Raw genomic sequence first — 25,017 nt, forward strand, 5'->3', positions numbered from 1 at the left:
AGCCAGTGCCACCAAACCCTGAAAAACTACTCTAGGGCTTGGATTTCACTGCCACCACCCTGGCATGGATTTAACTAGGCACTTTCAACAGTCACATATCCTCATGTCCACGATTTAGTTGAGGATCAGTAGTCGGGCATTGCACCGTGCAGCAGCATCTTGTGGAGATAGAGATCAGGGTCTATGATCAAACATCTAAATTTGCTCCAGAACACCATCAGCATCTCCAGGTGACTGACTCACACGTCCAAATAACCATGATATTTCCATTACTTGCGGGAGCATCTTGTGGAGATAGAGATCAGGGTCTATGATCAAACATCTAAATTTGCTCCAGAACACCATCAGCATCTCCAGGTGACTGACTCACACGTCCAAATAGCCATGATATTTCCATTACTTGCGGGAGCTGAACTTGCTTGTAGTGGAGTCATGATTTCCGGTGCTTTTGAGGTTGGTAAGTTGGTGGGGACCTGCATTAAACAGTTTGTCAGGTCCTGGAAGTGGAACGATAGGAAGAGATGACGTATGCCATGGTTCAAGAGGGCCTTTGTGAGCATGGCATGACTTTTTTCAGTTCCTCTCTTCCCACCATTCCACTTCCTGGACCTGACAAACTATATTTCATGCAGAGTTCTTGTGACAATCAAGTAAAGTACTTGTTTTTCTTCTTGGCTTTCTGATGGCTGAACCTCTTGTTGCCTCTGGCAAGGAGAATTAACCCAAAAAATACCATCCCAAACCCCGACCTCCATCCCCTCTCAGATGGATTACTTTTATAGCCTGGCCCTGCTCCTCCAACCAATCAGATGTGACTTTTTCACCTACGAACAGGGAGAATATTAGAGCTACAAAGTTCTGAGCGTCGTGACAGTAGTATTTTCATTTTTTTTTTTTTACTGGGAACACAGCCCTACAAAGAGACATGTGGAGACAAACACAAAACAAGACACAGGGGATGTAGGGACGACGTGCCGATGTACAGGGAGCAACTCGACCGACCAGAGGTCTCGGCGTTAGCGTTGCAACCTGGCATCGAAAAAAGGGGGGGGGGGGTTGCAGGGTCAAGTAGCAAAAATAATAATTTGGTGCGAGAAAGAAGGTGCGCTAATATTGCACCAAACAATATAAATACATTGTAAATACTATTCTTGTTGTAAACTGCCTATTCTTCTGCAGTGCCGAGGAGTGGCGAAATTGAATGTGATCAAGCCTCTCCCAAGCTACGAGCTAGCGGAGCTGAACGAGAACACAGGTTACGGTCAAGAGATCTTCACACATAGCTTTGCTCAGTACAAGCAAACTGCTAACACAACACTGGAGCTTTACCTCAGTGCTACCGTTGTCGTGGGAGCCAACAGCAAGCTGCAATTGCTCATCAACCGATCACCATGCCAACCAGCAGTCAGTGGTCTGGTTAGCAGCATCCGGACGCGACGACCAGTCGGAGTGTTATTGACTGGATTCTGCTCTGTGCCGACACCCCTGTCTGGCATACATGCTATTTCTCTCTATGCTATGCCAAGTGGCTCCAGCACAGGAAATATCAGAGTATCTGAAGTGCAGTTGACTGCCAAGGAGTTCTGCTAAACCTACGAGTATTACCTATAATACCTAGAGCCTATGAAGCCTAACTAAATAGTAAATAGATAGGCTAGCTGAAATAATAGATAACACTAGCCGAAACAATGAATGAACAATACTAATAATTAGGACTTGTAATCTATGCACTGTATGGTGTACGGTGTACTTCATTCTTAGTCAAAACACAAGTTGCAGTTTAAGGTTATGCACTAATACTCCCTGCCATAACCATCTTCTTGGTAGCAGTTGATGCTTGCTGATAATAATTGTTTCTGATAAGTGACTGCCGACATACCACTCCGGTACCGCCCATACTGCAGGTCTTCTCATACGGCAATAGCATACATACTACAAAATTGTAGAGGAGTTGTGGCACTATCAGCAAACTATGTACCGTGCTGTGTTGCTACCACCACGTCAATACACTCCTGGACATAAAGATGCACAGTACAAGTACATGTGAATAAAGTGGAGAAGTTTTCAGTGACATTCTTCTGTGAACGCATGAGCTTGCAAAAAACGCACTACCACTTCCCCAATTGGAATACTGTGCATGTACCTCACTGGTGCTTCGCCTGTTCCTCCAGGTAAGAATAAATTCACTAAATCAACTGTACGGCAGCTTGATCAAATTCACCAAAGCAGCATGATCATATTAAACAGTTATTCGGAAAGAATTCTCACCGTTTCCCATTGCATCGCCTCATGGAGTGCTTGAGTTGCTTCTTTCTGGCCAATGTCAATGAAGCTTGTTCCATCTACCATCAGTATCTGATCTCCAGCATGAAGTTTTCCTGAAATAGAGGATAAATAAATCGAAGAATATTACTTTTGAAGTACATGTTTGTGTGCAGTACCGTAAGGTTGACACTATAATCAGTACTACCTCTCTCTTCTCTCTCTCTGGTCCTCTCACTCTGTTCCTCTTCTCTCTCCACCTCTCTCCATCTCCCTCTTTCTCTCTCCCTCTCTCTCCCTTTCTCTCCATCTCACTTTCCCTCCCACTCACTTTCTCTCCGTCTCACTCTCTCCATCTGTCTCTCCATCTGTCTCTCCATCTGTCTCTCCATCTGTCTCTCCATCTGTCTCTCCATCTGTCTCTCCATCTGTCTCTCCATCAGGCTGTGCCTGGCCGCTTTTACTGTGCCACTGTCTTCCCAACCTCTCGGCCTGGGCGGGCTGGTTGTCCTGATCAAGTTGGGAGAGCCTAGCAAGAGTGGCTTATCAGAAGCTTGCGATCAAAATGTATCTTCCCCAGGGCATGATTTTCTGTAGTGCAATATGCAGTGAACTCAGTAATATCTTTTCCAGGCTGCATCTGGTCCACTCAGAATAGTGTACCACGACAGCATATACATGTATTTCACTGTCTTCTGGACGAGAGCTACCATACATAGACTCTAAAACTCTTTACAAAGCCAGAATGTACTTACAGTGTCAAGTAAGAATGGATCATTTCTAACGGCCTTTAGATCCTTTAGATCAACATCACTGTCAGTTCGGCACACAACACTGAACAAGTGTCACTCTGCTTCTCAAAGTCACACATTTCCTTTGGTTGACAATTTTCAATTTTCCCAGAACACTCTAATTTCAATAACCGCATACCATATCTTCCAACGGCCCCGTCATCATTGATGCCAGCAATTAGGATTTTCCCTCCGGTGCTTGTGCCGACTCCACCGCGTAGCTTGATTCCTAGTGGACCGTCCTGCATGGTGGCACATACATAGCAGTACACACACACACACACACACACATGCACATGAATAGCAGTACATACAACACAGCAGCATCAGTTATTAGAGGCTGGCACAGCTCAGTTTAATTGTCAGTATTCCAGCAATTACTGCTCTGAGGAATGCTGCAACTATAGCACAACTCCTACATGTGTGACCACATGCGACTAACGTAACAATACTCATTCACAGCAGCTAATATCCTCTATGGTAGAAGTACATACAGTATTGAAAATATTCCTTAGAAGTCCAATACAAAGTCCTGGTCATGGCAGTCAATAAAAATTTCATGCATTGGGGCTCTGCATGTACGTGTTTGTGCGTGGAATGTGTGGGTAAAGTGGTTATGCGGTTACATCATCAGTTCAGATGCTTTGGCAAAGTTGTGGACTTGCGGCACAGCGCTGCACTTGCACTCACGTTTGTAGCACCCATGATTCACCATGCGTGATGCACTATCGTATCGCATCGCTATTGCGAAAAGTTGACCTTGGCTCAACTTTTGCGTTCTGGTGTTTGCGATGGCTTGCGAAGCCCATGCAACGTCGGAAGCTGAAAGTGAAGTATGAATCAGCCTTAAAGCGAAGGACGCTGGTTCGAGTGCTGGTGGGGACAGTTTTACTTCAGATATTTTTCCCTTTCTTAATTCTCAACTGATGAATAGAAGTCAATCTCAACCGGTGCTTCCTAGGACCTTAGTTTTGTCAATTTCACAGGAAAGACTGAGATTTCACCAAGTAGCATTCCCGCTCAACTTTTAGTTAGGAATAACTGTTCCTCTTGAGTAATTTTTTGCATGACGATGAATCCCTAACAAATGTTTGGTTGAGCAGTGTTACAGTGGAAAGTCATGCTGTTGGCTTAATTAACACTTCATGACAACTATGACTTATTCCTAGCAACTCTGGCCCTCCATCAAGAAACAGACACGATTACGGTAGTTTTACCTTGGGAATGGAGTGGAACTCGGCTTTACTGTTAACTGTTCCTCTTGAGTAATTTTTTGCATGACGATGAATCCCTAACAAATGTTTGGTTGTGCAGTGTTACAGTGGAAAGTCATGCTGTTGGCTTAATTAACACTTCATGACAACTATGACTCATTCCTAGCAACTCTGGCCCTCCATCAAGAAACAGACACGATTACGGTAGTTTTACCTTGGGAATGGAGTGGAACTCTGCTTTACGGCCTTGCAACACATCCTCTCCAAACTGTAGGCATAGGGAAAATGAAATAAATGGTATACATACTTCAAGTAACACCATAAGCTCTGGAGCGTACTGATTTCCTACTTGACACACATACCGTATTATCTCTAATATAAGCACGGTCCTTTATTTTTTTCAATGTACGTCTGCCCCGTGCTATTAATGGAGACGTTCCTTTATTGGAGACTGTTCCATTATTATTTCAACCTCATTTCAGAGGCATGTTGCCATGCCAACTTCATGTCAGACAAACACATTTCAGGGTTTTTTTCGCCGGTACAGATAATGAATTTACACAGTGTGCTTATAATGGAGACTGAGCACTTTATTTTCTTGAATGCCGCCCCAAGGTGATCTATTATTGGAGACGTGATATTATTGGAGACTGTGCTTATATTAGAGATAATACGGTACACACTCACACACCCATGTTTACACACACGTGCATGCACACTCACATTGTACACACATTGTACACACACGTGCAAATGCACACGCACACACACATGTACACACATACACACACACATGCACACACACACACACACACACACACACACACACACACACGCACACACACACGCACACACACACAACATGGAGGTACACTGTTACTGTACACAACTACAGTAACTATAATGTACATCAGCTCCTTTTTTAAAATGTCTCTTCACTAACGTCATTCAATTTCTTCAGCACCGGACTCACGGTAGAGTGCCATGCATGGTGTACTGTGAGACTACATAATTGGGTACCAGATCAGCAGCACAATAGCATGGATAGTCCGGAGCAAAGATGACATACTTCTAGGTTGCTGGGATTTACAGCTTCCAATTCCTCCAAGTTCATGGATAGGTGCCTGCTGTCCGGAGGTTTGATGACAACACACTCCACACTGGACAAGGACACAACCGACACAGCAACAATGACGGACTTGCAATGCTCACAGATAAAGTGTGCTATAGGCCAGGATGCTGACCACAGGTAGCGGATGCGCCGTTGTGCACATGCTCAAACTCTCCCAGCAGCTCGCTTTGCATACGTACACATTTCAGCAGCCTTCTTGCCTGGCTCTCTTAGCTAGTTGCATTGGCTTGCGTGACCGTCTTGCTCGGTCTTTTTTCACCCACCGTGACCAATTTCATTGTGTTACAATGCTCATTCTGTTACCTGTTCTGTCTATACTACTCTGTAACTCACCTCCATTGTCTTCCAACCTCACTCTGGTAACCAAACAACCAGGGACTGGGGCACTGAACTCGACTTTCTCCGGATCACTCTATTCGATTACTGCCCTTGGCAGGTCAGCCGCCTTTTCGGTCTCATTCTTGGCCGCCTCCATGGTTACACCCTGCAAGCTCCTTCGCCCAGTTACCCTGCAGTGCCAACCAACACTTGCCGTGGCTGTATATGGTTTGTGTGTGCCTGTGCGTAAGGAGCATGCGCTAACCTTCCTTCACACAGAAACTGGGAATTCCCCTTCACCAGATATGAAGGGGTATTTACACACATGCACACACCTGATATCATTGCGCGCGCGCAATGCTACACACACACACAGACACACAGACACACAGACACATACACACACACAAACATACTCATACGCACACATACACACACGCAAACACGCACACACACGCAAACACGCACACACACGCACGCACACCCCCCCCCCCCCACACACACACACACCTGACAGCATAGCACGCATTATTCACACATTGCTATTGCTTACTCCGTAGCAAAAGATGCCTGCTTCTTCATTCTTGGTTTTGTCTTTCTCACAGCAACCTGGCAAAAAGCAGCACCAGTGGCAATGCATTGTAATAACCAGTGACATTAGTAGATTTCCACATAAATTCTAGCACAACTATACCATTAATTATAATAAGGTAAAAACCAGCCACACATAGTTCAATGACATTATTACGACATTGGGAAGTTCTCGCGATTATCAAGTTTAGATGCCGGGGATGTCCCATTCGCTAAGTTACTTGACGGAGTATTGAGCATTGCCAAGACATTTGCCACCCATTATGCTCCAGATGTACACTCTGCGGAATTTCCAGGCAATACATCACTTCATATACCACCATTCCATTGAGGTTCTCTCGGTGCACCTGCAATGCTGTTTAACTGCAATACATGTGTGCCACACGCAAGCACATACAGAGTTGAAGAATCTTACGGCGGCATCCTTGTCCTGTGAGGTCTTGAGAGAGGATTTGTGTGCCACAGCAGCACTGGGTGGGGGCGGTGAGTGACGGGCCGTTTCTTCAGTTGCTACAACGGTTACCGTGGCATACGGTGTCTTCTTTGCTTCCGCTGGGCTATCAACCAACTAGACCAATTGAGCATGGAAGGGGAAAAACCACTCAGCTTGAAAAAAGCCATAACAGTAGATTTGTATGCACCAGAGTCCAGTCACTGATTACTGCATTTACAAGCTTGTTGTACTTGAAGCATTAGCCGGGGAAGAAGATAATTATTATGTTTAATTATTTAACCTCCATTCAACCGGGCGTAGAGACACCACCAACATGCACGTACTTCAATCTACAACTCCTCGCGATTTGAACCTAGTGCAGTCCTAATACTGATCTATGCCCCACTACATTCGACTTGTAGATTACACTTGGCCTATCGAAGCAAGGCCGACTGTGTGCCGTAGACACAGGAGCTAAAATATCATCACAATGAATAGAATGCTGCAGCATCCGTACTTAATTTGATTACAAGAAGTCTTAGGGCGTCTACAGACTACGTACATAGAACATCCCGTACATAATCACATAAAACCTAAAAGGCAACATTTTTCCACGCCTAGACTACACATTTTATATGCAATATGCAGGCAACCTTTGACCCTACGTGGAAGGGGCCTGGGATGTGTGAAAGTCGTACCCGGGTACAAAGTTTGTATGTTTGTACGACTGGCTGGTGAAAGTACGATAAATGCAGGAAAGTTGCCTTGTACAAGGGTTCGCACCCTGCCTGAAAGGATCGGGAAGCTTTTTAGGCTTCCCACCAGAGTCTTGTTGTTGTCTTGGAAACTTCTATGTAAATGTGACTTATAGGCTGTTTTGTACCTAGTCTGAAGAGGGCCTAGGCTGTTTTGTACCTAGTCTGAAGAGGGCCTTACCAGTACTTACCACTACTTTCTTTTTAGATTTCGGACTGGGTACTGGCTTCTCAGCTAGCGATGGTTTTGATCCAGATGATCCAGATGACTTCACTTCTACTTGTGTGTATGCTAGTGTCTGTGGCTTGCCATTATCTGGAACGGTAGTGGCTGTGGCCTGCATAGAAGATAGCATGCACAAAGAGTATTATGCCAGCTAGCTTAGCTCAATCAATGGTGATGAGTCCAACAAACAAAAAACATAATATTATTATTACTCAATCTGCGGACAGCATGCTGTTTCGTTCTTTTTGAACTCATCAGCGCAGCACAGAGAAAATGAGGCCGAACCTGAAAGCAATGGAAATAAAAATTTCCGATCAGGCCCGAACGTACCTTGCCAGAGTGCTCAAACTGACAAGTCAGTGAGCTCTGCAATATTAATATTATTATTATTAAATTCATTGTCGGAACAGGAAAGGTACCTACTCGCACACCCTCAGGTACAGCACCATGCAAGCACATACATGCACATATGCACACACGTACCGTATTTTCCGGAGTATAGGCCGCATTGGAGTACAAGCCGCGCCACCATTTTTTTTGCCACGAAATACAAACTACCTTATTTATCACCATTAATTTGATCAACGGAGTATAAGCCGCACCCCCTTTTCGGGTAAATTTTGAGTGTTCAAAGTGCAACTTACACTCCGGATAATGTGGTACCCACGCACCCATACGTACATACACCAACCAACAAACATATCTTCGCACCCACACGTACATACACCAACCAACATACACACATACACATATACACACAGAGTTCATTTGGGACCATAGTGCCAGTGTTACCTACCTCAGCTGGTTGTGTATTCACACCATCTCTCTGTATTGCCACTTGACCATCTGCTGCATGTTGAGGTGGTCTCAGCGGTGGTGGCTCTTCTTCATGCTGATGTTTGCCAGCCTTATTTTGTTGCACTTGCTTCTGTGGCTGGTCAAGGAGCTGCTGTGTTGACTCTTGCTTCTTCCTGTTCTTGTTTACTGTGCTGTATCTTGGTGACAGGCTAGCAGCCGTTGTCGTTGCTGCTGCTGCTGCTGTTGTTTCCTTGGTCAGGCTGCCAGTGTTTCTAGGTGGTAGGTTTGGACCTTGTTCACTACTGGTATCATTGCCAGCAGCATCACTGAATCCAGCAGGAATGGCTGCTCCAGCTTGTACATCTAACAGGACAGTGTAGATTTATCACATAGCTCATCAGCCAACAGATTAGGAACAATTGAACTTCATTCTTGAGACAAACACTACGTGCCAATCTATTCTAAAGATGTAACCTTACCCTGCTCTGCAAGTGCAGTTGCCTTGCCAACTTCAGCTACTTCAGCTAGCGATGCTGAGCGGATGTGTGCACTGCCTTTCTCTGCCACATAGGACTTTGGCATGGTGACAATTTTGGCTTCCTCATACACAGCTTCTTCCTTCACCATCTTGACCACTGCCGCTGTGGAAGTTGGTGCTTGCTCTGAAGCGGTGTCGGCTGTGGAAGCTGATCCTTGCTTTGAAGTGTCATCTTCTTTGCTTTGTGTAGCCTCAGCATCGCCCTCCTTCGCCGCGTCATCGGTTTTGCGAAGTTGTCTGACCTCCTGCATGAGCTGTAGTCGTTGTGTACTGCTCTTGTGAATTCGGGCATGTCTTTCCTTCTGCTGCTCGATATACATGCGTTGAAGATGACTCTGCACCACAGTGCTTGTGGCACTGCTATCTTCACTTGTATCACTTGCTTCTGCGGCTGCTTCTGCTGTTGCTGATGCTGTCTGTTGTGGCTTGGGATCTTTGTTCCTAGGAGCTTCCGCACTAGCACTTTCATTGTCATCGTCTTCATCGCTGGATACATTCTCGGTGTTGTAAAGGTCTATGTCACCTAAATCATCATCCTGGCTTGCCTCTGCATAGGGATTGGGAGCATTGACTGTAGCCAGCACCAACACATATAAACACAGAGTTGCGCAGATCACACATGCACAAGCGCAAACACACATGTGCACACATGCACACCACATAGTCCCACAATGAGTACCGTAAAGTCGCGGATAAAAGCCGGGCTTATAAGCACATAAGCCGCTTTCTGCATCAGGCTTCAATGCAAACCAGGCTTGTATGCAAACCATGCTTATAGGCACCACTGATATTTTTGCCAGGCTTGTATGCACATCGGCCGATCCGGGCTTGCATAGAAGCCACACGCGTAGATCTACCACTGACTACCGGTATGGCCACAGTTTTACTATGCACTGTCTGTACATAGCGCATGCACTCTTGACCTACCCGATCCGCGCTTGCATAGAAGCCAGGCTTCTACGCGCGACAGGCTTTAATATGCATTGACTCGTTTGATTTTCAGGCTTCTATCCGCGATGTGCTTGTATGCAAACCCGGCTTTTATCCGCGACTTTACGGTACTTTACGTATGTACTAACAAGTATGAGAAAGGACTAGGTCATATTTACTGATAGCGGGTGTGTATCCAAAGGGTGTGTATCCAAAGGGTGTGTATCCAAAGGTGTGGGACTATAGCGCAGCTAGTAGAATATCAGTATGAACCTTGCTGCTGCTGCTGCTGCTGCTGCTGCTGCTGCTGTTGCTGCTGCTGCTGGTGGTCGTTATTAATTTTAGGTGCTGCTGGAGGTCTTGCTACTGATTGGGTAAGTAAAAACGAGAGAGCTTGGAAGCTCAGGGCCCTACGCTATGCTTTTTTGCCTTGATGACCTAGACAAAAAAAAGCATAGCGATGTTATAAATTCTATAAAAAATTCCTTTTTTTAAGACATAACCTGGGATTCGAACCCGCACTATCACGCCCTGCATGCATCCCCCGATACACTTCATACATACTAATTCTTCCAAGTTGCTTCACATTATGATCTTGCATTCGAAAGCCCTTTTTGAATATGCATTGTGGCCAGCCGTCTTTGATGGTACGGTACGGTAGGGATAGGTACGGGACAGGTACGATCGAGGGTAATACGACACCGTCTCCCGTACCGTACCATCAAACACAGCTGGCCACATACAGCTGCCCGCAATATTCAAATAGGGCTTTCAAACGCAAGATCATAACGTGAAGCAACTTGGAAGAATGGGTATGAATGCGAAGTGTATGGGGGAATGCATGTAGGGCGATAGTGCGGGTTCGAATCCCAGGATATGCCTGAAAAAAATAGGAGAATTGAAAAATTTATAACATCCCTATGATTTTTTGCCGTCAGATACGGGATAGCGCCAGGCGTGACACAAACAAACACACAAATACCAAATTAAAGCTGCGTGGACCCTGGCTAGCGCCAGACGTTACTGAAGTAACGTCTTCTGCATAGCTACGGGAATAAAAATATGATGTGTGTTGTCCCTACTGCGGCTGCTGCTGCTGTTGTTGCAGTTGGTCTTGCACGTGTATATTACTCATACCTTTTAAAATACAGAACTCGCTAATTCACTGTAAACGTACACTAATCATAACCAGTGTACAGTGTATGTAGTAGGTCTGACCTTGAGCTTCAAGAGGATTCCCAGCAAACTGGGGCGAGATGTAGAAGGTTTTCTCTTCTGTGTTCGGTCGCTCCTGGGCAAACTCCAAAAGACGCTCCTCTTGCAGTTGCCCCATTTGCTGCTCCCATTTTTCTTGCTGCTCTCGATCCTGAAAGGAGTACAAATTCAAGAAAATTTTGTTACGTTTTCCAATGGTCATAAGATAGTTAGAAAGTATTTGCCTTTGTGCCTAACCGTTACAATGACGATGATCAGACTCAGCCCACCGTGATTGCTTTACTTTGCATTGGTCTACTTTTCTGTACGGAGTAGACCTAGGTCATTAGGGTAACTTCCACTACGGTATTGTGACCATTCGCAACGGTGCTACTTCCATCTAGTTGCATTTCTGCTTGATGGACAACCGTAGTAGGCGTTACAAACTAAGGATCAATGGCTCTCGGCATCTCTTCTACACTGACACACGCCGCCGTTTAGTACCTACGAGGTGTTTGTTACGCTGGAAATTTACCTCTGCTCTAAGTTGGTATTGTAATGCTTTGGCTCGAAGAGCACTACATTTTTTTACAGTATGTGCATAATACAGTGCTCTTGGAGAGCAAATCCAAATAGCGGCCTACTCAAGCTCAACTGATGAAGGGTGAATTCTCCGAAACATGGTGTATTGAACGGAGTGTGGTGTTTTCATGTAGGTTTCCTGCATAAAAGATTTCCTGCATGAAAGATTTCCTGCATGAAAGATTTCCTGCGGGCTTCTCGTGCGCTCTAGATGGCAGTCGTGAGTCAGTCCAATGTCATGTCAGTCGGCGGGAAGTGTGAGATCCAACGTTAGAAGCAGCCACCATGGCAAGTTCTGTACGCTCATCACTGAAAATGGGTCAGGCAACTTAGCTCTAAGCTACAGAAAGTTAGTGTGTTGCTCAAACAATACCTTCTCAGACTTCACAGTGACAACGAGAACGTTGCTGGACTTGAGCACACGTACAGCCTGCAGCAGAGCATCACACACACACACATGCAGACACACACACACACACACACACACACACACACACACATGTACATACACACACACACACACACACACACACACACACACACACACACGCGCGCACACACACACACACGCACATGCACACATACACAAGGCAGATGGATCATGCCCGCTTCCACCGCACTGAATACAGACAATAATAAAGTGGCTGACACAGCAGATCATGCAAGGATATCATACCATGTTGGCACACTCAGTGACAGATAGTTACCTCGGAATGTTTGAGATCTTTGAAACTGAACCCATTCACAGATGTGATCTGGTCGTTGTTCTGCAGCACGGCATAAACACAAGGCGAGTCAATACAGTATACATAAAACATGAGGGTGACATACAGTTAACCCTTTCAGCACACATCACGTATATGTAGGACTCAGTATAGAGTCCATGCTCTATACGATGTCCAGCACCCTATATAGAGTCCATTGGTCCAAAATCCACTATACAGAGTCCAGGAGTACACTCAGTTTTGATCAGCTTCATCCTGCCGCGCAATCCCCTATAAGGAGTACACTTTTTCTACAAGTCCCCTATTCACGGTCCAGGAGTCCAGTTTATCCAGTCACGCCGTCCTGTGAGTTGTGCCCAAAAGAGAACAAACACCTTTTCAGTTTTGCTTGCCTCGTGGCAGCGCATTACTTTCTTCACTTCAGCCATGGCTTCCAGTTCTGCTGTGCAGTTGCTGACAGTAATCTGTCTCGAGGTAACCAAGGAGGATAAGGAGATGTTCAAAATGAAATCTGGAAAGCCTCATGTGGTTCTCGGAAGACGTTTCATCAGTGCGCGGGATGAAAGCAGAAATTGCAGAACGAAAAAAAGTTCAGCACAGTTCAAATCTGACGAGTCAGGTACACCGACACTCTCTTTCGTTCGACGCCACAAGGATCCCCTGTTTGGCTGGCCATTGCTGCCAGTAAGACGTTTGAACGGTTTCATCAGAGCGAGGGATGAAAGCAGAAAGCGGAGAACGAGAAAAGTTCAGCACAGTTCCAATCTGACGAGTCAGATACACTGACACTCTCTTTCGTTCGACGCCACAAGGATATCCTGTTTGTCTGGACAAGAGCTGCCTGTACCACCGTGTCAAAAGGCTGTCCAACTACATGGCAGGACGATGACTGAGGTAAGGAAGCTTTTACTCGCTTCGATTGGTCTGCTGTTCTGTCGTAATATGCTTGAGTTTTTTTTACATTTTCAAGGAGCATATCGCGTTTGTTTGATGTTGCTTGAATGAATGCCCTAAAAGTAATCAACCACTTCGTAATAATCCTCAGGGACTTCAAGGACTTTGCATCAATCGTATACGATCGTCTAGCTATCATCAATTGTTATTTTATTTCATGAGAAATGTATTTTCATCCCTATGATAATTATGTGAACTCCACGACACTCTTCCTCTACTAAGGCTCTAGTATGATGTCAAATACAATGGGATCCACAAACGCAGTGCCAGTGTACTAGTAGTAGTAGGAGGAGGATTTCTTGTATGCCGATGACAAGAAAAAGCTTCTCAAGCTAATACATGTACTCGTATTCCATGAAGTAACCTTTTTGATGTGACAAACATGACACTGTGTCAGTGAAACTGCCTCGTGACAACAAATCATTGCATTTCCATCTCGGGGAAGACTGACTGACGGCAACGCTGTACAGATTGTTCAAATCATCTCATTTCAATTTAGTTGCAGTGAAGTGAAACACTGTGTACACTACATGTATGGTGGTGTGTCTGTGCGGCTTGAGTGTGCACAAACGATCTTATTCCTCGTATTACTAATAGATTATTGTCCCCACCGTCACCTGTTCACAGGTCTTTGAGTGGATGGATTTTCATTGAGCATCACATTCGTTGAGAACTTGGTAGTTGTGTGCTCCCATGCATCATTACGGTAATAAGCGTATCCTTGTGTTATCTATTTGTTGCAGGTGTGCTGATCTTCAGAAGCTTGCGGAACTGAGTGCTGCTGAACATTTGCATGGCCATGAGCAATGGTGAAGCTTGCTATTGCACTCTCAGCATGTGCTAGTATTGTGCTGACTACTGCACTATGTTACTCTCTTACACTACTACATGTACATGTATGTAAACGTGCGTGCATCCGCCCACGGCCACGTATGTATTCGTTTCGTATAATTATTTGTTATCCCTCTTGACTTTACGTGTAAATGGGTGGACGTTTGCATGGCTGTTGGAGTTGCGTGTGTATTGTGTCTCTACTCTTTTCTTGGTGTTTTCTTGCCGTTGTATAAGTTTGTGTGTGTGTCTGTGCGCACGCACAATGATTTGAAAACAAATAATTAATCCTTGGCTCTCCATTATTATCTTTCGATTCTTGGTTTTTTTCTAGGTATTTTCTTGGCGTTGTGTGGGTGTGTGCGTGTACAATAATTTGGCAACACTACATGATTGAGATATTGTAATTTGCAGCGTCTGCGAAGAGACCACTTGATTTGAGGATGGTGTTTGTAGGGTTTTCATGTAATGAAGTGGCTGCAGTGGCGCCTCTACTTATTATTTATCTTGAGAAGTGAATGATGTAAAGGATTAAAGGGAGAGGCCGTTTTCTGGTTAATATTCACTGCTTACAGCAGATCCTATGTCTAATTTCGAACTCTGGATAGGGGATGCCTAATTGGCTGGACTTTATACAGGAAGTGTTGTCCACATAAAGACTCTTTATAGTTGATTTCATAGTTTGGACTCCGTACAGTTGATTTTGGACCAATGGACACTATATAGGGGTGAAGCCAATTGGCTGGACTCTATACAGGGAGTGATGTTCATCTAAACTTTGAGCTCTCAGTTGATTCCAAGTTTGGACTCTGTACAGTGGATTTTGGACCAATGGACTCTATATAGGGGTTGGACATCATATAGGGGCTGGACGCTCTACTGAGTCCAACATATATATACGTGATGGTACATGTAACTGGCCCACGGATCACGTATATATACGTGATGCGCACAGTGAAAATGAACGTACTCCCGAGACATCCGTGGTCGACGGGTCTTATCCCTACGTGGACCAGTGGCGTGCTGGATGAACGTCGACTGTTCCACGATAGTACTGACGGGCGCACGTGTGCCGCTATGCACGCGTACTAGTACATAGATGTCGCATGCGAACATGCATTCCGCAGAAAAAATTGTGAGTGAATAGGACTACTTTTGGAAAATCACGAAAATCACTGGTTTTGGCTCCGCGGGTCAGTTACACACCCTGGCCGTGCTGAAAGGGTTAATCAATAGTTTCAGGTTTCAGGAAATTAAACGCACAGACGGTGATCAATACTGAGGAGCATATGCAAATAATTATACAAACAAAACACTTCCTGATGTGCCCAGTCCATGGTAGCATGGACGCGGTATTGTCAACATGCTACATTAACACATGGCTGAGTAGGATTCTTACCTGTAGTCCAGCATTGAATGCTAGACCTCCTTCTTGCACCGCTGCAACAAATATACCCTTTCGCAATTGACTTCCTCCAACAATGCTGCAAACACAGTAGAGCAAGGCAAGCGATTTGCGTTGTACACTGTGACACATGTGCTTTAGTCACCCCGCTGTACAGGCTATACTCACTCTGTACAAATACAGCAGCTCCTTCCTACTAGGTAAGAGAACTTGCATAACTGACCTGTTTGCTATGATTGTTGCTGTGAAACTACTGTGACTTTAGTCAGCAGCATAAAGGTCCAGAGCGTTCCTGTTCATTGCATGGATTCAACTACTAAAGTATGACAAACGCATTTGTCCAGCTTACCCACATCCCAGTGGCTGTCCATCTTTGGTTATGGTAACTCTCCGCTCTCCCGGTGCTAGTACAGCCAGACCAAGGCTTTCCTTCATTCCAACAGGACATACAAGAGGACACATCAACAGTATGTTCCTATTGTGATCTGTGTACTGTTTGAAATTTTGAATAATATCAAGTACATTGTACTCCTATCACACAGTGAATCTCACATCTAACCATCGATTGGTGGTGGTGGGGGGGGGGGGGGAATCTGCAGGTAGCTTATTGCAAAATGGCGGTCGAAATTTTTTGGAAACCACCTTTTTTTACCCGGTGCACGCGCCTGGGGGGGGGGGGGTAGAAACCAAAAAATGTACAACTTGGGTTCATTCCTCACTGACAATAAGCACCTACCTTGCCCTCATCATCGTCATCTGTGCCAGGTTCTTTTGGATCATGTGGATTGCCATCAGCTCCAATCAACTGCCAGTAGATATTATCATCGCCGTCACTGTATAGATATGACAGTTCACACACACACACACACACACACACACACACACACACACACACACCTTTGACCTTTGAGGCGATGATAGCAATGCTACGGCAGAAGCCATAGCAACTTGTGCTGGGATTACACCATTCAACAGCTTGCAAGGCTGAAGAATTGACCGTCACTATTCAGCCTGGTCTACACCATACAGCTATTTGGAGTGACATTTTCTGGCCAGTGAATCCCTTTTTTGGTCTTTTTCATTTTTTTTTTTTTTTTTTTTCCCGCACACACATCACACCACATACTCCGGCATGCACTGGCTGTTGGTAACCACCCAGGAGAATGAAAGAAAAGCCAGGAAGAGTCTGAGAAAGAGAAGAAAGACGTGTGTGACCATAATCGTCGGGAATCGAACCCGCAATCTATCGATTGGAAATCGCTGCACATACCACTGCACCATATGGGACACACACACACACACACACACACACACACACACACACACACACACACACACACACACACACACACACACACCGGCAACGGAATCACCTCCAGTACAGTACAGTGAGTTAATTCCATGTGGGACAGTTTGCATTCGCGCGTCAAAGTTCCATTTCAGGAAAATCGATACGGACTACGGTACTGCGGCAGAGAAGATTCTCATCAGCCACTTACTCCTCCTCCTCTTTCTTTCCCTTGTGCTTCTTCCATTCATCCATCATTTCGACCTTGGCTTTCTTTCGGTATGGACTGTAGGGCTTTGCGTAGGCTGGCGGCGGTGCGTCCGATACCGCGTACGGTGCCGCTGCCGAAGCTGATGAACCCAAGTATGACGCTGCCGCTGCTTGGCTGGGAAGCGGTGGCGGCATTGGAACACTGTAGGCAGGCCTAGATGCAGAGGCAGCAGCGGCCATGGACGCGGGGCTCGGAATGACAGGATTGGTGTTGGAGCGCTGCTGCTCGTTGGCGTGCACCAGGCCGCGCACGTGCTTGGCTCCGAAGCGCTTGTACTCACGTTGATCAGAGATGCCGGCCTTGGCCGTCAGTAGGGTCATCATTTGATGTTGTGCAAATGTGTCCTGTGAGAGTGGAGACGTCTCGATGACCCGAACACAACGGTCAATTTGCTCGACGGCTCCCGCTCGGTCGTTACCCGACGCCAGTCGGTCCGCGTCACGCAAGGCAATGTTGGTCGACTGGCGGATACGCTGCAGGGCCACGTCAGTGTCGGCAATCGTCAGCTTCTCCTCGAGCTCCATGCCCAGCTCTTCCGCAGTTATAGCTGGTGGTAGGATAGAGACACACGCCGTTGCCTCAACGTTGCAGATCTTGCACGTCAACACATCGAAGTAACTGACGTGACATTGGAGTACCTCGGTCGGGACTGGTCTGGGGTTGTCCAGGTCAAATTCACCCTTGATGCACAGCGCTACATCTACCAGAATGTCCTTGGATTCCTCACTATAGATATCGGGTATCTGTACGGTGTAGCAGTTCGGCTTGGAGCTGTTCACCGCAAACGTAGTCAGCGGGCGATCAAGCCGATGCCCATTCAGCCCTTCTATCTCCAGTGTGATGTTCTGTGCTGTTACGCTGAGCAGACCGCCGAGGCAGTCGCAGAAGCTGTCCGGTATGCTCTCTACGTCGGCCACATAGTAATAGAGTCCGTTACACACACACACACACACACACACACACACACACACACACACACACACACACACACACACATCCTGGTCTATGGAATGGAGATGATTTGGCTGCGCTCTACAGCAAAGATAACTGGGAGAGCATTTCTTCTTGGCTGTTTGTATCGTCCTCCTTCAGCCGATGCTAAATTTTGGAGCTGTGTTCAGGAGCTTGTCCACCACATCCAGGGCGAGGATATTATCTTGCTAGGCGACCTGAACATTGATTCATTCCAGACCAATAGGCCAATGTATCAAAGCTTACACTCGTCGCTACTTCTTCCCCTTAACCTCCTGAACAAAGTTTGTTCTGCGACACGGACCACCCTCATCTGCTTCGTCAATTGACTATATCCTCACAAATCTGGCTGCAGTCAGAGACGGAGTAGTGTCTCCCTGCGAGTTCTCCGATCATGATCTGGTCTATGCAGCATTGGATGTAAAGTCCAATACACAACTGCCTGCTTAGGATGTTACCTTGAAGACCCGCGACTATAGGAACATCAACTTCCCAGAGTTAATAGGTCTGCTTGAGCATGCAAACTTTTCTTCGTTCTCGTCTACAAACGTCGATCAAATGCTTGACGAATGGTTGGGTAAATTCAACACTGTTCTAGATGTGGTAGCGCCGTACAAACAGCCTGGTAGACACACAAGACCGCGCAAGAAGAACTGCCCGTTCATGACCCCAGAGCTCTTGGCACTCATCCGCCAGAGGAAATCAGCTTTTCATCGATATCGCGCCAGTGGCTGCATTGACACTACATTACAGCGATGTTTTACCTCTCTGAGAACTCGGTGCAACAATCTCTACCGTCGACTTAGAAATTCCCATTTCCAGAACGTGTGCCTAAAATATAAACAGAGCCCAAAGCTGTTGTGGTCCACTATAAACCACATAACTAATCGATGTCGTTCCCACATCCCTCCTGCGGTTGCAGCTGACGAGTTGAACACCTTCTTCCATAAGATAGTGACTGATCCAAACCCCGGGTACGACATCCCAGATGGACCCCCGCCTCAATCTGCATTTGGTATGTTTAAGCAAGTCACTGTAACAGACGTCAGGGCAAGACTTGCCTCCCTCGACAGCAGCAAAGCACCAGGACCCGATTGTCTTCTTCCCAGTATCCTGAAGGCCACATCCAATGTTATTGCACCTTCTATATCAGCCATCTTCAATACTTCTCTTCAATCTTCGACTTTCCCTCATCTTTTTAAAATCGCTAATATCACCCCCATTCTTAAATCCCGGCAGGGTGATCACACCTCTCCGTCCAACTATCGCCCAGTGTCGCTTACGAGCATTCTCAGCAAAATGCTCGAACGTCTTGCCCTTGACCAACTGCTGCGGGACTTCGACCTGTATACTTGTCTACACGATCATCAATTTGGCTTCCGGCCCCAGCGATCAACAGTGCAGGTCATGACCTTGGCTGTAAATGACTGGACGTTGGCTAGAGATGTGGATCATACAACCATTGTAGCATTTATTGATTTAAGCAAGGCCTTTGATCGAGTTGTGCACCAGGAACTTATCTTTACTTTGCTCAGCTTAGGCATTCATAGTTCTGCCCTGAAATGGTTCGCTTCCTACCTGAACGGCCGGTACCAGCGTGTATGTATAGCCTCTGGAACATCATCTCTTCTCCCTGTAACCCGAGGGGTTCCGCAGGGAACAATCTTGGGTCCCACCCTTTTTAACCTATATGTGCGACTCTTACCTGACCTGGCTGCAGGGAGCGGTGCAAAGCTCCTCATGTTTGCCGATGACAAGACTTTGTACGCTTCCTCACGAGATCCAATAGTATGCGCCGATGTCGTGTCCTCGGCTCTCGCTAAGCTACACAATGAACTAAGATCACTGGGCATGAGCGTTAATGTTGACAAAACCGTGGTCATGAGGATCTTGCCGAAGAATGCTCCTGACGTACAAAGACCCGTTCTTGTTTAGCTGGGCGGCACTACCTTAAGGGAAGTGAGTGTAATTCGCTGCCTTGGTATACTTACCGATAACAAGCTCTCATTTGTTCCACACGTAGATCACCTCACCAGCAAGGTGTCACGCAAGATAGGCGCGTTGCGACGCACCTTCCGCCAAATGGCAGCATTTGCCCGTCGCCAGTACCTGCTTAGTGTGATTCATCCCGACTGAGTATTGTTTCCCTGTTTACGCATCTCACCTATCAGCAAAGTCCAGGGAGAGATTGTTTACCTTGTTCCGTAGAGCTGTACGAGTTACCTGCGGTGCTTCATATCATGCTGCTGTACCACCCCTTCTTGCTTCTCTTCAAATAAAACACCTTGAATATCGATACATTTTTACGTTTACGTTTATTTGTCATATTGTTCAGCCTCAGCATCATGCTTACGCAGTCTTTTCCCTTTGCCCACCTCTAAGCGGTCAACTCGTGGAACTACAACAAACAATTTGTCAATTTGCTTGTATAAATCCATGGTAGGGTACAATTCCTTTTCCTCCAGAGCATCCCTTATGTGGAATGCCCTCCCTGCTCACTTGAAAGGAAGTGAGGACATTAGATCATTTTCTACAGAACTTTTGCACGCTCTAAATGACGACAAATTGACTATATCCCCTCCTTTTTGAAATGTATTTCACCGATAAAATAAGGCTTGGAATTTTTTAAACATGAATATCGACGGACTTGCCCCTTCTGTTCATGCATTGCCCTGCTCTAGTAATGGTTCATGAATCCGCCCAGTCCACATTCCTTCTCCGTTTCTCTCCGTTTTTCTTTCCTTTCAGTTGCATCTTCCTCTCTGCTCTGTTTTATTTTCTCTTTTCGTTCGTCCCTCTTGATATTTGTACTTTGTACTGTTGAAGCAACGAACTGAAATAATAAAAACCAAAACCAAACCAAACACCCAAGTGGATACAACAGTGTAATTGTATACACATACACAATAGAGTATGAAAAACTATCCAGCATGAGGACTCATGATGAGGGGGGGGGGGGCTATGAGTAGTAAAAACTTGATATACAAGACATGAACATCATCAAGTCTTATCAAAGTGAGTAATAAACATGAGTCACATGCAGGCACGAGTCATAGTCACATGCAGTCACGAGTCATAGTCACATGTAAACACGGGTCAAAACCATTAAGGGGAAGAGGAATGTTAAGCTGCTTCCTACTGAACCTCGTAGTCATGGCAACCAGTATATCAAACTATTTACTTGGTGAGCTCGAGGTTTTACTTACTTTTGGTATGGCAACAAGCAAACGGCTGTAGAAGCAGCAACAACACAATACAAAAGAAGTTCAAATTCCAGGTACATGTAGATTGTAAAACAAAGTCACGCAACTCGGGCCGATGGAGACAAAACAATGGTAAGACAAGCTACATACTACCACCTACCCTTTAGTCTCAAACGCAGCGAACGTGCACCACGCAGAAGATTGAGAACCTCCTCATGTATCAACTCCGTTACAGGATACCCATCCACACTGATTAGCTCCTCTCCTACCTACAAGCGAGGAGACAGGGGAACAACAACTATTGACATCATACACATACATGTAAGTGCACCTCCAAGTATACACGGGTACAGGCCTGTGCAGGACTGCACACAAGAGCAGCTGTCTAAATTAAATAACACACGACATAAAGACTGCATCAACAGTTAGAGCGCATCATGTTTGTCAGCAGACAGGGAGTGAAGGTCTGCCGACTGACTGACTGACACTGGACAATTGACTGACGGCTGCCTACTTGAGCACACGAGAAGCACGTCAATCCGTCCACTCAACAAAGCTGAAAGAAAGAATCACTCCCTGCTCAATACACAGCGTTTATTATTTTGTCAAAACCTCATGTAGTAGACAGATTTTCCCCTACACAAATCACTATGTATTACTATGTATTGCACTATGCATTGCTGACACCATCAGATCCCTTGCTTTCATTCGCTAGCTAGCGCTCGGAGCTGTAACTGGCAATCTCGTACCGTATATAGATCCGTGTGTCAGTTGCCCAGCTCAGTTGTTGCAGAGTCTTTGCTTCCGTTGTTTCTGTCGTCTTACCTTCACTTGAGTCTTTCAATATACTATAAGTTCTGTGCTACCTACGTTTGTCTTTTCGTGCAATATTGTTCCCTGAGAGTACTACTTGTGTTTTGAGTCGGAGAGACTGAACCAGTTTTGCCTTGTCACTCGGTCGCGTATTACACCTCAGTCACTGAATTACAAACCTTGAGTTGTGCTTTGCTGGCAGCAGATCCCAGCTTCACTGAAGAGATGTACATGCCGCAAGTATACTCCTTGCCTGCAGGATCATACCATGGTACCATAGTACAAAACCAAGGGAAGGAGATAAATTAGTGTTCAATGAAGGCAATATAACTGTTTTAAAACGCAATCATTTTGGACAAAAAACATAGCAACTCCGACCCCATGATCGGCTAATGCACGGAAATTCACTCACAGTCCATTCTCACTGTATTTGCATCTGCCGCTAGGGTTACCGTGTCGGGTGTCAGCGGCCGTCGCGAGTTCCCTTCGGAAACGGCAAGGATAATTTGCTTTACTTACTTATTCTCACTGCCTATTCTCATTGTCTGAGACAATTGTGAACAGGAAGTGGTGAGCCCTTACCTCCACGCACGCTGAATCCAAATCCTTCCTTTCCATGCCGTGTCAAGGTGACAACACGCATGCTATTACTACAAGGAAAAAGCGCAGACACAAAAACAGTGGCCAGGGTTGAACAATATTTTTTATTCACCATGATATAGATGACCATGATATGTGAGACTTGAGTTGCCTAGGTTGTTGGTTAAAAACACTCAGACAAGTAAAAATTGTGTTTCAACTAATCAGTACTAGCGAACTATGCAAATACACAATGATCAGACTTGGTTAATTTGAAGAATCATCCAAACAGACATCACCATATGGGGGGGGGGGGGGCAATGGTATTAATGCGTTTAGCACACAGCAGCACTGACCTTGGTGGAGGCGGTACCATGCTATTGTATGAGAGATGCTGTCTGGGTGGAATCATTAGCCTGCGCAATGTGGGAGAAAGACAGTCAGGATCATTTCTATGAACTAGAAAGTAGGTTGATGGGTTGGCCAAAAAGGAGACACAATGTAACATACTCAGACTCACAAGTCTCACCTTTCAGGCTGGCAGCACGCCCATGAACAAGGAGGAGAAGAAGACCAAGAAAGTGCGAGTATTCACACAGCTTACCATGAAAACAAACAGTGTACTATTTACGTGTATGCATATTTTAAAGTGTGTTCAAGTACCTATACCACAAAAGAGTTGACTCTTAGCAACCACAACAGGAGGACGTTGGCTACCATACCGGATGTCATGGAATAGAGGCAGTCGATCAGGATGATTCAACACACCACTCAACGCAGCCACCAACTGTTCAATTTCCATGTTTCTGTGTGGACGGATACAGGAATAGCAAGAAGACAGGCACACTTGCGTATGTCAAACTGTCACTTGGGCACAATATGTACACTATGATGACCAGATATTCCAAAATGTGATGAGATTGTGCTCAGCATGCACTGGACAGGTTTATTGAAAGTCGAGGGAAGTCAACTTAGATCTACTATGTGCACAGTACATATATACTATAAAGAAGAGGCACCTGTGACGTGTGTTTGTCTGTGTGTTACGCAGAAGCGCTGCGGAGCAGCGCTGCCCTGAGCACGCGAAGCGTGCGAACAGTGTAGCTAGCGGCCGCAGAAGCACTGAGCACGCGAAGCGTGCGAATCGTGTAGCTAGCGGAAGCAGCCACAGAAGCACTGAGCACGCGAAGCGTGCGAATCGTGTAGCCACCACCACGTGCTGAGCACGTGTGCTGTTCATGTACTTGCTTCACCCGCATGCCACGTTCGGCCAGGCAACGCTGGCCGGATGCTGCTAGTATTATTATAAACCTTGCATGATCCAAGTGAATCCACAAATCCACAGTGTATTGAGGCTGTATTCCCATTGCATTGTGGGTGCACAAATGTGTCTTACTGCTGATAGGTGCGCAATGCTTCAAACAGCAGAGCACGGTCTCCAGCCGAGTCAACCATTTTCTTCACCTATCAACACAGAACATGGCAGCCGCGGAACAGCAATCAGAACAACACCGACTACTAACTGCAGCTCGAATGATTTAATGCAGTGAATAACATCGGCCCTTGAATGCGGTAACAATGAAAACACACATTTAGCAGCTACTCCCGAGTACCCAGTTGCGAGTGAACACGCGCCCTTCACTCCAGCTCCAAGTTTCCTACACTATTGCACAAGCCTTGAATGGAAAAGAAAGTATCAAACAAGCAAACCGTGTACCGTGTATTAGTTGAATTTTACTTGTCACTGTGGATGAAAGGCTGCACCAATGCCTTCATTGGGTAGTCTTCAAGGAAAGAAGAGTCTTAGAGCGTTCGGAGCGCTTTGCGGTAAAGACTAATAACGTAGGGCTTGCTAAGGAGCAAATTTACAGCCTTCCGCCAGGTAAAGCCAAGAACCGAACAGGAAAAGATTTGAAATGAAAGGGAACACTTGAACGGAGACTCGGAGAGGAACTACATGAATGTAAGGCATCGTCGGAGTTCGGAAGACTAACCTTATCTCGAAAGCCTCTAGCAACTGCTCTAGCTGCAGCTTGCTGAGCCGGCGTACCAGCCAGTCCGTCCGTTTGGTCCGTCATACCGACTTCTTCTCGAGTCACTCTCGAAGAGAGATAACCCAAATGAGCGTGTCTCAGGATTTGAAAGAGGTTCTCTTCGGAAAGGCCGAAACAAGAGTGCGAGCCGAACGACACGGAGGTAAGAACGTAGATCT

At 45.9% G+C, this 25,017-nt stretch overlaps 2 protein-coding genes across 3 annotated transcripts in view; one reads left to right on the forward strand and one right to left on the reverse strand.

Annotated features, from left to right (window-relative positions):
* The window catches only part of LOC135814584 (uncharacterized), a 65,023-nt gene extending 62,696 nt beyond the window's left edge, over window positions 1-2,327 (forward strand). For both annotated transcript variants that reach the window (XM_065327722.1, XM_065327724.1), the window contains exon 46: window positions 1,180-2,327. In XM_065327722.1, coding sequence (XP_065183794.1) covers window positions 1,180-1,590 — 411 coding nt within the window. In that variant the 3' untranslated portion in view covers window positions 1,591-2,327. The remainder of the gene's footprint in view (window positions 1-1,179) is intronic.
* Window positions 1,533-24,990, reverse strand: LOC135814585 (harmonin-like). Its single transcript, XM_065327725.1, has 24 exons — window positions 24,800-24,990; window positions 24,202-24,269; window positions 23,528-23,611; window positions 23,162-23,221; window positions 22,809-22,876; window positions 22,406-22,479; window positions 21,574-21,682; window positions 21,417-21,441; window positions 16,416-16,512; window positions 16,029-16,108; window positions 15,674-15,758; window positions 12,472-12,531; window positions 12,138-12,194; window positions 11,207-11,354; window positions 9,000-9,629; window positions 8,519-8,883; window positions 7,688-7,834; window positions 6,724-6,876; window positions 6,271-6,326; window positions 5,337-5,427; window positions 4,482-4,535; window positions 3,193-3,295; window positions 2,269-2,378; window positions 1,533-2,012 (listed from the first exon to the last, which is right to left on the reverse strand). The coding sequence occupies exons 1-24, from the start codon at window positions 24,881-24,883 to the stop codon at window positions 1,971-1,973; spliced, it is 2,850 nt and encodes a 949-aa protein (XP_065183797.1). The 5' UTR covers window positions 24,884-24,990; the 3' UTR covers window positions 1,533-1,970.
* Window positions 24,991-25,017: the final 27 nt, after the last annotated feature.

This window comes from Sycon ciliatum, chromosome 4 (assembly GCF_964019385.1).
Source record: "Sycon ciliatum chromosome 4, ocSycCili1.1, whole genome shotgun sequence".
In the NCBI taxonomy this organism is placed as follows: Eukaryota; Metazoa; Porifera; class Calcarea; order Leucosolenida; family Sycettidae; genus Sycon; species Sycon ciliatum.

Bases quoted from the DNA above. Each gene is read 5' to 3' on its own strand.
- LOC135814585 (XM_065327725.1), bottom strand. From the start codon at position 24,883: ATGACGGACCAAACGGACGGACTGGCTGGTACGCCGGCTCAGCAAGCT. The intron at 11,355-12,137 runs GTATTGTTTGAG...TACTCCTTTCAG, and splicing joins TCACTGTGAAGTCTGAGAAG to GATCGAGAGCAGCAAGAAAA. The intron at 2,013-2,268 runs GTGAGAATTCTT...CTTTATGTCCAG, and splicing joins AGGCGATGCAATGGGAAACG to GAGTGTATTGACGTGGTGGT.